At 38.1% G+C, this 12,501-nt stretch overlaps 1 protein-coding gene across 1 annotated transcript; it reads left to right on the top strand.

Moving 5' to 3' along the window:
- Positions 1 to 2,084: 2,084 nt before the first annotated feature.
- LOC139283603 (prostaglandin G/H synthase 1-like) lies at positions 2,085 to 9,192 on the top strand. The gene is made up of 11 exons (XM_070903596.1): positions 2,085 to 2,102; positions 2,205 to 2,276; positions 3,518 to 3,634; positions 4,515 to 4,655; positions 5,180 to 5,323; positions 5,859 to 6,040; positions 6,236 to 6,319; positions 6,821 to 7,067; positions 7,147 to 7,433; positions 8,479 to 8,626; positions 8,760 to 9,192. Exons 1-11 carry the CDS (start codon positions 2,096 to 2,098, stop codon positions 9,107 to 9,109), a joined length of 1,779 nt encoding a protein of 592 aa, XP_070759697.1. The 5' UTR covers positions 2,085 to 2,095; the 3' UTR covers positions 9,110 to 9,192.
- Positions 9,193 to 12,501: the final 3,309 nt, after the last annotated feature.

The raw sequence follows: 12,501 nt of genomic DNA, 5'->3' as shown, positions 1-12,501 counted from the left end.
TGTTGGAGTTAGAGCATGACACCAAAACTGCTAAGTCATAGGGCCACCCATACTGAACACTGTACTGTACAGTATGAACAACAGATAGTACCATTCTTTAAATCATGTGTAAGTTACATGTAACTCTGGTGTTTAAGGTGAATTCATTATGGTTCAAATTAGGAGTTTAGAATTTATTACTGTCCCCTCATTTTTGTAAAGGCACATCTAATTTAAATCTATATTTTGTGCTAGATTATAATTACTGTTCTGGGCTAATTATTTATTTTATGATAAAATATTAATTGCATGAAACACTAATGTCTTTAACCCTTTCACGCATAGTGGTCACTACAGTGGACAGCTATTCAAAAGCTTTCTTGTATATGCATGGGTTTTAATGGTATAGTTGCACATCAACCACCACAGTGGACGCTAGTGCGTCATCCCATACACTGCCACTCACTGGCCAGCCATTGTAAGCGCAACACAAATGTCTCAAAACCAAGATGGCCAGCGGAAGGCCAGAAATGCTGAGCAGCTCAGGAATAATTTGCCAATCCTTCTATAGTAGGAGACCCTTGCAGGTAAATAAAATTTGGTAACATCAAGTAACAACTAAGGAGTAATACAATTGTTAAAATTTCCATTTTATTCATTGGTGTGTTAAATACATATTTCTTCAGTTGAAAACTCAAACGCATGCTGTCCACCCGAGTGGACATGTGAAGAACTTTGAAAAATTAGCGTTTGAAAAAAATGAAGTTAAATTGTTTTTTTCATGCCTAAAGAGAAATAAAAACACTTAGGAAAAAAATCCTAACTGAGGCTGTCATAATTCATGCATGAAAGGGTTAATGGCAGAAAAGCATAGTTGTACTGACCTCTGTGGGCTATATTGTTTTAACTGTTGCATGTCTACCAATGTTCACTTAGCAGTGATATAGCAGTGCATCACTTTGGGGTTATTCCGATGCTAGATTGCAGATTTTCAGCCTGTGTTTATAATCCTTTTTCCTTTTCACCTACTGCCATGGAAATTCCTAAAGTAATTTATGCAACAAGAAATTCATGCTAGGGGTGAATCTCAATGCTAAATTCTGCAATATGGAGCTAAATTTGAATATATTTGAAGCGAGGACTATCTAATATTTGAATCTGGCGCACCTCGAGGAGAGTCATGATGTCAAACGTGTTGGCCTGTCTGCGTATGCAAACAAATTCAGTATCAATAAGACCAGTGATGAGAATTTACAGACTTGTCCTTAAAAAATGTGTAAAATGTATGATGATACACTGTTTTTAAACATGAAAAACTTTCCTCTATTGGCCTTGAAGAGCTCAGTTTGGACATATGTGTTTATATATCCCTTTATTTCCACCTCATGAAGAAGAAAAAGCTGTAAAATCTGATCATCTAAATAAAATTCTACATGACAGTAGAATAAAAGGAGAACATGAAGCCACGAGGAGCCATGTTTGTTTAACGGCATCATAACAACTTTTGTCTCTTAATTACTGAACTTGGTTACATTTAATTATTCTCAGATGTAGTCAATATATTCTTCCCTTTTCAAAATCCTTTTTTGTTCACTCCAATTTTATTTTATTTCAAAATTGAAATACTATACTAAAATAAGTACAGAAATACAGTACTTCAATAAATGTACATAGTTACTCTCCACCAATGCCAAACCTACACCCTAGATTGTGAAAAATAAGGTTAGGACTATCTGAACTGGTCTACAACCTCATCTACTACACCAGGATCCTCCCTCCTACACCTGAGGACTGTGCTTTGGCCATGGGAACAAAAGGTGAGACCTTTGAACTTACTACAACTGTACGCAAACCAACCCAATTGTTGGTTTTTCTTCTCAACATTTTGCTGTCTGCTTGGTGTTTCTGAGGCTGCTAAGCTACTTTGAATATCTGGAACACTATTAAAATAGCACCATTAGTAGGCGATAAAAATTTTGCACATCCCAATTTTTATGTGAAATAACCAAATATCATTATGTGTCCCGGGTATATTATGAGTGTTATTCTTATTCAAACAGACCAACTGTATTCTGGAGCTCACCACACACTGAGACAGAGGTGTATCCTGAGAGCCATGAGAGGTGAGTTCTTTGACTAAGCTTGTTTTTTTGTTTTTTAAATGATTGCTGATGTTTTTATTCAATTACAGAAACATTGTTGTTGTTGTTGTTATTGTTATTCAGGGTTTAGCATTTTATGCATCTGGATCCTGTTGCTGCTGAAGAGCTCATCATGTGCTGGTGACTCCAGTGTTGGTAAGCAGGTTAACGTCTTCAACTTTACAATTACTTGGACTGTAACAGGTTTACCATAGTTTGTAGTGTTTTGTCTCAAAATATTGTGAAGAAATATTAACTGTTGTTATGAGATAATATGTTATGAGAGGTCTAAGGGATTTTAAATAGTTTTATCCCTTAAACTGATGAACTGATGGCTGATTTAAGAATTTTATTAGGGGCATTCCTGGTTTAAAAAGAAAGAAAAGCATTAAAGGAAGCATCAAAATAGTTGTTGATGGAAAGAAAGTTTACGAAATTATTTGTAACTAGTAGCCTACATTTTATGCTAAAACATTTATTTTATTGTAAGGAGATCCATCATGGGACTTGCCTGCTATGTGCCGAACTTTACCTGCAGGCGGTTCACCAGAATGTGGCACGCCAAACAAAATCAACTTTATTGTTTGCTTGCATGACTTGAACCAAAACCAAAACCAGTCTTTCTCTAACCTTGACCAAAGTGCTTTTGTTGGCTAAACTAACCACAGTCAGGAGCCTGGATGCAAACCCCATTCTCTGTCAAAGTCTGTACTGAAGTACAACTTCGAGGTACTAGTATTTCCATTTTATGCTACTTTATTCTTATATTTGTTTGTTTTTCTTAATACTACGTTTATTTGATAACTTTAGTTACTTTGCAGATTCAGATTAATAATACAAAATAATAAACAAATAAATGATGGTGTATTATCATAGATTAATATAAAACTTTATTGATCCTGGGGGAAATTCACAAGCTACCCAGGAGTATACAAAGTATATAAAATTAGCTCCACCTTTACCAGCTTCAACATTAAAGCAATTAACACAGTAAAATTTTGAATGCAGGACTTTTACTTGTAACAGTATTTCTACACTGTGATATTGTTACTTATTGAAAAGATCTGAGTACTTCTTCCACCACTGAAATCCGGTGCGGTTCGTAAATGTAAAGCTTCATAATCCAGGCATGGAGTGGAAATAAATGTATACGTGGTTCCCAGTCTAGCTAGTATTTGAATCTGGCTCCTGGGCTCCCCTGGGAGAAGAGTCGTGCTGTGAGACAGGCTGGTCTGTCTGTGTCAAACAATAATTAAAACAAATCAAGTATCAATGATGCCAGTGATGGGAATTTTTTACAGCTTGCATCCGTTCATACTCCTGTGGAGCTGGAGAAACTTTACTATTTGGTACCGTACATACACACAAATAAAGATGATATTTTTCTCTTTTTGTAGTGAATCCCTGTTGTTACTACCCGTGTCAGAACTCAGGAGTCTGTGTGAGATTTGGTACAGATCGCTATGAATGTGACTGCACCCGCACTGGCTTCTACGGGGAAAACTGCACTGTTCGTAAGTTAATTTACTTTTTAGTGTTTGTGTAAAGATGAAAGGAGCACCAGTTCAAATCCTCACAGATATCCAAGCTCCAAACACGCTTCTTTTGCTTTCTGGCAGAGAGTTAGATGAGAAGATGGATAAATATAAGGCTACAGCTGGCAGCCAAGTAGCTTAGCTTAACATAAAGACTGGAAACAGCTAGACTGGCTCTTTCCAATGACTGTTTCACCTCTTGTCGCCAAGTAATGTGTATTATTTGACACTAATCATAAAAGTAGTCTTTTCATAAAATGATATACAGTACAAAGTTGCCACGTATGCAAATGTTCCAGGTGAACAACTGATTATAAGATTCATTATTGTTTGGATGAGGTCTCCTTGGTATGTAGGAGTTATGGAGGTCTCTTTTCCTAACCCCTAGGCTGCTGTGCAAATAACTTGTCTATCATCGGTTTTGGGGTTTTGGGGGACCCTAGGGAGACATAAGTTTACAGACTCGTGTGTTATAGTAGGAGCCCTGTATGCCTAAATGTATAAAAGACGAGTTTGAACAGTGTTCGAGGCAGCAGTACTGATTCGGCTACGGGTGCTGTACAGGTCAAGATGCGCATGCCTGTTGATCCTGATCTTTGATGCAAATAAAGAATATTATGTGAAAAGTCAGTATCAGCGGAGTTTCCTTCCATCATCGAATCATCGCCTACATCTGGGGAATGAAGAAGAAATTAACAACACAAGTCTGGGATTGTAGGCTAGCAAGTTGGCTTGGACCCATCAAAATGGGGCCACCTGGGCTACCCATAGGGGTCAGACATCAAACACATTTATTTTTATTATCAAAACTTTGCTTAAATCTTAATTGGAATTGTTTTAATTCAATCTGTGTCCATAGCGGAGGTCTGGACCGGAGTTGGCCTCATGTTGAAACCCAGCCCCAGCATCATTCACTTCTTCCTCACCCACTTCCACTGGTTCTGGAACCTCGTCAACAACTCTTTCCTGCGAGACACATTGATGAAACTGGTGCTCACAGGTAGGCAAAAGGGAAAAAAAGAGATAAATGAATGTGTTTGTCATATGTAAAGATACAAAAACAGACCTCTGACCTCAGACCTCTTCATTTAAAATGCAGCTGTTCTGTTATCATCTGTCTATGTAAAATGACCTAATTTAATCCAGTCGAAATGCAGATTAAAACTTGCTTTAACAAAACTGGTTGGGTTTATATCCATGTAGTTCTGAAAGGATCAGTCGATTAATCGATTAGTTTATAATCAATTACATTTTGACATAATTTATTAAGCAAAAAAACAATTTTCTGACACTTGATAGAATGATTCATTAATTAATGAGAGGAATAACATTTTCAGTTTCATTACATGTATTTTGAGTACAAAATGCTTGTGGTATACTTGTGGGAGCCATCGATGGATGTACAGTATTTATGTATCTTATATTACACTCTTATGGGAAATTAATATATTACATTTATTCACTCAACATTGATGGAAGTATGCAGTTAATACATTGCTGAACTGTGCTTTTATGATTCAAAAGTCAGAGCCAACTTAATTCCAAGCCCTCCGACCTTCAACAGCAAGTATGGATATCTGAACTGGGAGTCCTACTACAACCTCACTTACTACACCAGGATCCTGCCTCCTGTACCTGAAGACTGTCCTCTGCCCATGGGAACTAAAGGTTGAAATTTTTATTCGACACACAACTACATACACAAATACCCTCGATACTCGATAGGTCAGTGATTCCCTTACTAATTCTGTATTTGCCAAAGGGTACGTGGATCGGTTGAGGAGTAGCTCAACTAATTTGAAAGCATAGAAATTTTTGCAAGTGTCATGAGATGACTTTTGTTGTGATTTGATACATATAAATACATATATAAATAAAATTGAATTGAATTTAAGTGAACTGAAAAAAGCAAGTAAGAAGTGAACAGAGTGTAAACGATTTGCTTAGTGGCAATTAAACAGTTCAGATAGCTAAACAGTTTGAAAACTTTGCAAGCTTAATAATGATAAATGGTGGAAAAGCCAAATGTAGCGGATAAAAGGTTAAACAGCTAAAATCAAGGGATAAATGCTTGAAATGTTAGCTAACAGTAATAGATAAATGTTAGCTGACAGTAATGGATACATGGTTGAACATCAGACAAAAGAGTTTGTGAACTACTACTGTTGGTAATTATAGGACATTGTTAAATGTCTGTCCACAGGCAAACCTGTTCTTCCTGATCCCAAATTGTTGGCCGAGCGTTTCTTTAAGAGAAACAAATTTCGGCCAGAACCTCAGGGAACCAATGTGATGTTTGCTTTCATGGCCCAGCACTTCACTCACCAGTTTTTCAAGACAAACCATAAAGTGGGAGGGGGCTTCACCAAGGCTTTGGGACACGGGGTAAGACTCCCTGACATTCTCCATTCAAGTCCTCACAAAAAACACTGTATGTTGGGCTACACCGTGTACTGCTAAATGTGAACGTGGTAGGATGCATACTAACAGGTGTAGAGTTTGTTTGTTTGCTTATTCAGTGGTGCATGAGCTCAAAACAATAGTGACAATAAATTGATTTTCCCTCTTTTCTTCTTTCAGGTAGATGCTGGAAATATATATGGAGACAACCTCATGCGACAGCTTCAACTCCGACTTCATAAAGATGGAAAACTGAAATATCAGGTATTAAACCAGCCGTTAAGTTTTCTGTATATTTTTAGCATTTAGATGACGTGCACACCCACAACAAGAGCAGTATAAGCATCAGATGTTAAAGAGTGAGGTCAGATTACACAGTACTTAAAGTCTCCTGCTAACTGACTGATTCCATTGTTAATATAATATATAATGTGATGTACTTGGATTTGTCTCCTGATCTTTTATCATTAAAGGAACCCTGTGGAGTTTTTGACCACTAGTAGTGCTATGTAGCAACGTTTTGTAGAAGTTGGTCTCTGTTCGTATCATGCACGAGGCTGCACATGCACAAAAAAAAAATGTTTTAAATGTTGGACTTCATGTTATGGTACTATGGAATGAATCAGCCATGACCTGCACTCACAAGAAAGCCAACTCAGAGAAGACTTTTGTGTTTGTTAACGCTCATGAGAGAAAAAAAAGGTCTAGAAAACATTTTAGAGCATCTTAGGAACTTTGCTTACACATATTTTTGTTTGTTCACAGTTGGTAAATGGTGAGATGTACCCTCCCACAGTATCTGAAGTCCCTGTGCACATGATGTATCCTGAAGGTTTCCCTCCAGAGAAGCGTCTGGCCATTGGTCAGGAGTTGTTTGGCATCCTGCCGGGCCTCACCATGTACGCCACCATATGGCTGAGGGAGCATAACAGAGTGTGTGACATCCTGAAGGCAGAACATCCCACCTGGGACGATGAGCAGCTCTTCCAGACCGCCAGACTCATCATCATTGGTGAGTTTAGTTTGACATCAACTGACAAGATCGATGACCACAACCAGATGTGAAAAAACACACTATTTCTATCCCTCAGGGGAGATCATCAACATCATAATAGAAGAGTACATACAGCAGCTGAGTGGTTACCTGCTGAAGCTGAAGTTCGATCCCTCCCTGCTCTTCAACGCACGTTTCCAGTACAGCAACCGCATCGCTCTGGAGTTCTGCCTCCTCTACCACTGGCACCCACTGATGCCTGACAGCTTCCTCATCGACGGAGATGACGTCCCGTACTCTCAGTTTATGTACAACACCTCCCTGCTCATGCATTACGGGGTGGAGAAACTGGTGGATTCCTTCTCCCGACAGCCTGCAGGACAGGTAGGTTTTTTGCTTTGTAAAGTTTAGCTGCTCTTTCATATAAAGGACATGACCAGTTGTTGTTGATTGTGTTCATATTTTTAACATTGTCATACTGACATAACTATTTATATTTATCTTATCTTGCATTTTCATGCAATCTACACTTGCTTGTTTTATTATTATTCACATACTTTTTGTAGGGTAGGTTGGCTGGGAATATAATCTCTTTTACAGAAAAGCCTTGTTTGCATGTATACTGAAAATTAAATGAAATGCTGTAACAGCAGACACAAAAAACAAAAACAAAACCCAGCATGCAGGCCTTACAGTATGGGGCGACTATTAAAAATGAGTTTGGGTTTTAATTTTTAGATCACCAAGTATAAAAGCAATATTTTGTAAATAAAATCTAATATTGACGCATTAGCTAATTATTCTAGACTTAAGAAATACATAGGTATAAAGTATTCTTTGTATTCATATTCTGTGAACCTCTCAGTATAAAGAGTGGGGATTTACAATTTTTGCGTCCCTTGATTTTGAGAACAGCATAAACACCATTTGTTTTATTTGCATTAAGCACAGATTCAATAATCAATAATAACATAATAAGAGCATATAGCAGTGCATTAAAAGTGCATCAATGGTTAATTTAATAAAATCAGGAATAAAGTATAAAGCAGTATCATCTGCATAAAGATGTATTTGAAAATCACGTAAAGACGAGATGATGTAATTTATATGAAAGATATTTGGTAACCAATAGGAATTCAGACTGGAAATCAAGAGTGCAAAGAAAGTATTTGCAAATTCAGGAAAATGGGCTTATGCATTTTAATGAAAGTCCTTTTTGGTTTAATGCTCAAATGTGGGGATGCATCCCAGAAGAAGTTTCAACATAAAGTACTCCTCTTGATTAAACATGAATACAAACCTCCTGTGAAACATTTGCTGATAAAATTCAAATTAAAGTATGTGTCATTGACAAAATGCCCAAAATGTCTCAAATACACAGGTTTCAGTTTATCTCTAGGCATTGGTGTAACATTTTTCTGTCTTTCAGATAGGTGGTGGCCACAATTCTCACGAAAGCCTCCTCACAGTCTCAGAAATGGTCATCAAAGAGTCTCGAGCAGCACGTGTGCAGTCCTTCAATGAATACAGGAAGAAGTTTAACCTCAAGCCATACATCTCTTTTAATGACTTCACTGGTAAGCTGGAGTGATATTGTAATTATCTGTCTTTTACGTAATTTATTTACAGCAAGTTTGGGTTTTTGGTGCCATTTTTAAGCTAAAATTAGATAGGAAATTAATCCAGTGTTATTTCTCTTTTCCAAAATAGATGACAAGGAAATGGCCAGAGGCTTAGAGGAACTTTACGGTGACATAGATGCTTTGGAGTTTTACCCCGGCCTTTTACTAGAAAAGGCGCTTCCTAACGCCATATTTGGTGAGAGTATGGTGGAGATGGGTGCCCCCTTCTCTCTGAAAGGTCTGATGGCAAACCCCATCTGCTCCCCTGAGTACTGGAAGCCAAGCACCTTTGGGGGAGAGACGGGCTTCAATATCGTCAAAACAGCTACTTTGAAGAAACTGGTGTGCCTCAACACAAAGTGGTGTCCGTACCTGGACTTCCATGTTCCACGAAATGAGGCGGAGGCAAAACCAAGGAAATCGTCAATTGAACTTTAAATTACTAATCGGCCTAATGAGCTCTGATTTTATTTTTCTGGGGTAGTTTACAGTATTTTTAAAATTATAGTTGTAGTTCTATAACTCTGTTGTTATTCTGTATTTAGTAACTTCTGTCATTCCGGCATCCATTAACCAGTCGGGGAATGTAACAAAATTCATTTAGCCAAGTATTGTACTTCTCTTAAAAGTGCAAGTACTTTCTGAGGTATTAGTTGACTATTTCCATTTACTGCATTTGTGCTTCACTACTTTATTTGAGAGCCATAGTTACTTGTTAACTTTTTCACATTAATCCTCTCTCTAAAACATGATGCAAAATTATTGATTAAATTACCAAACACTATTAATAAGTAGTTTAAAAAAAAAAAAAGGCTCAATTATGACTGGCTACAACATTAAAATGCTGCGGGTAACAAATCAATAAAATATAACAATCACTGACTGGGGTCATCAATCATAAGTATTTTTACTTTTGATACTTATACTATTTAGCTGATAGTGCTTCTGTACTTTTACTTAAGTAAAATATTGAATGCATGATTTTTGTATTGTTGCATTGTTCCTGTTACTTAAGTAATGTATCTGAATACTTGCTGGCGCTCACATTAACTTACTACCTGTACCTTCTCAAATAGTGGTGGATATGTCTCATTTTGGTTGACAGTAAGTCCCACAGAGCTTTTCATAAACACAATATTGCGATTCAAACATAAAGATATACAGTACCTATCCATATGAAACACTAGTAGCCTAGGCCATATCCGAGTTACATGCAAAAATATCACTAAGGACTTTGGTTGTGTTGTCTAAATGTTTATTGATACAGCCCCTCTTACCCCCCTTTGGTTTCAAAAAAGGTGTTAACAGTCAAGTAGCTTGATATAAGAGAATGAGCAGGTCACTGAAACAAAGTAAAGTATCCTTGGCTGTTTCACTAAATAAGTCAATACTGTACAACACATTTAAGTCTTAATGTACTTGAACCCATAACAAATAACACAATATGAATCACAGTGAAACATATGTGACTCCTATATAAGTAATAATAAAATGAATGCTACACAAGGACATGTTCTCTTTTATGTTTCAGTAGTAAAATAAATGTAAAAAGTAAAATATATTATAAAGCAAGACTAGTAGTTATATTCAGAAGTAGCCTGTACTACAGTCAAACTGTAACTTGACAGTAATTAATGTAACCACAGGCAGTAATACAGAAAGTGCTGTGCTAAAGCTATGAAATACACATTCACAAAAAGGTGTGGTTGCTAATACAGAATGTTAGCCTCATGGTTTGACTTTTTAAAAAGGGAATAGTTCAACATTTTGGGAAGCATTCTTATTCGCCTTGTTGCTGAGAGTTAGATGAAAAGATCAACACCACTCTAATGTCTGTGTGTTAATTATGGAGCTGAAGCCAGGAGTCAGTTAGCCTAGCTTAACATAAAGACTGAAAGCAGGTGGAAACAGCTAGACTGGCTGTGTTCAAAGTTAAAAAAAATATGCTACTAATACCTCAGTAATACAACATATTGTATCTTGTTTGCTCATTCTGTACAAAAACAGATGTATTTGATGTTATTATATTATGGGGAGTTTTGCAATTGAATTAAATTTCTTGGTGAACAGTCGAGAGCAGAAAAGAACACGCCCACTTTTGAGTGATCCAACCAAATGTGAAGGATGGATTTTAAATTCCCCACATATGTTCCATTTAACAAAAGATGCTTAAATCCCATTTTACTATGACTTCTCATCTATCTCTCAGCAAGAAAGCGAATAAGCGCACCTCACAAAAGGTTTAACTATTCATTTAAATATGCTTTCTCGCATTATCCCACTTTATGGGGGACATTTTCCTCATCATGGCTATAGTGGTGTGGTTATAGTAAGAGATGGTAGGTCATCTGAGGATGTCTTGAACTTGATGCCTTGATCTGTAGCTACTTATGAAATCTGGCAGCCGATTGGTCATTCTCCTGACTGTTAACTAATGGGGGACTGAACAGAGGTGCAGCCACTGAAGTGGAAGTCGAGACTGAATTGATATGAGTGCTGGTGCCTACAGCCATCGAAGCAGTGGCTGCTGGGTAAAAGTGGACATCCACTGCAACTGTAGTGAGTCCCAAGGAGACGTGGTGAGAAAGAAGCAGGGGAGGGTTGCCGTGTGAGATGCTGAGGCTGTGGTGGATGGGTGCTACACATGCCTCAGAACTTTGCAGGGTTAATGAGGAGCGCAGGCCCTCCTCAAGTCTGGATGGTGGAGAGGGGGAGGGGGAACGGGAGGGTAAGGAGGATGGAGGAGGCAAGGCATCCTGGCTTGGGCCGCGGTTGTCTCCTCTGTTACTGGTCCAATCCTCAGCACACTGCAGCTGGATGCTGGGCTGGGACAAACTGCAGCCCTTCTCCTCCTCCAGGGAGGAATCAATCTGAAATAGTAAGGAATGCACTCCTTAATGATAGCTCAATGATCATTTAACTGATAAAATAAAGGGTAAAGCCTTAAAATCTATAGAATCCCATGAGGTTTGTATTGAACACCCAGAAAACACATGTTGGATGGTTGAAAAAAGTCACAGATTAACTTAAACTAAAATAGTGGGGAAAACTGTCCCATCCTTTTGTGTGCTACCACAGTGCCACCTTGTTAGTTCAATCTGGTCAGGCCATGAGGATCAAAATTTCCCTAAAAGTCAGACAAACAATATCCCTGGACGAAGAAGTGTTCAGGTGTTTCTGTGTTATCAAACCTTTGTGTCAAGAATGGGCTCAGGATAAGTCTCAACAGTGACTGAGTGGTTGTCCAGAGCGGTTTGTGTGTCCTCTTGAAGATCCTCAAATGTGGGCTCCATCTGCACTGTGACCAGGCTCGGTCCTGGAGGTCGGGCTCTGGTGTCTGACGTGTTGGGGCTCTGCTCAATGACTGCCACACAATCATCATCTTCAAAAGCTCTATGCAAGAAACAAAAACACTCTGGTTTCCTGCATCTTTTACAAAGAGGCAAAAAGATCAATTGCAAGGCCTCGTCTCCACCCTGTATAATAGTGTGTTTACCTGTTTTCATATGTACGTCCTGCAGCTCGACGTTCACCGTGTCGTATGGGGACACCTAGATTCCTCTGAGCTGTCAAGGACATGTAAATTGGCTCTAAGGGAATAGTTTGACATTTTGGTAAATATATGTTATTCGCTTTCCAGTGGAGAGAAGGTTGACGCCACTCTCATATCTGTCTATTGAATATGAAGCTGTTGTAAGCAGCTGGTTAGCTTAGCTTAGCTTAGCACACAGACTGGAAACAATAGGGAAATTGGGAAAAATGAATTAAACAAACAAGATGTAACATGTTAATTAGTGACCTTTAGAGATGTTAGTAGGCAGATTTTGTTA

Source organism: Enoplosus armatus, chromosome 4, assembly GCF_043641665.1.
Source record: "Enoplosus armatus isolate fEnoArm2 chromosome 4, fEnoArm2.hap1, whole genome shotgun sequence".
NCBI lineage: Eukaryota > Metazoa > Chordata > Actinopteri > Centrarchiformes > Enoplosidae > Enoplosus > Enoplosus armatus.
The sequence above is the reverse complement of the archived record's forward strand: the minus strand, read 5'-3'. Positions and strand labels throughout refer to the sequence as shown.

Excerpts from the sequence above, each read along its gene's own strand:
- LOC139283603 (XM_070903596.1), top strand. Across the intron at positions 6,320-6,820 it reads ATGGAAAACTGAAATATCAG|TTGGTAAATGGTGAGATGTA; the intron begins GTATTAAACCAG and ends GTTTGTTCACAG. Across the intron at positions 8,627-8,759 it reads CTCTTTTAATGACTTCACTG|ATGACAAGGAAATGGCCAGA; the intron begins GTAAGCTGGAGT and ends TTTCCAAAATAG.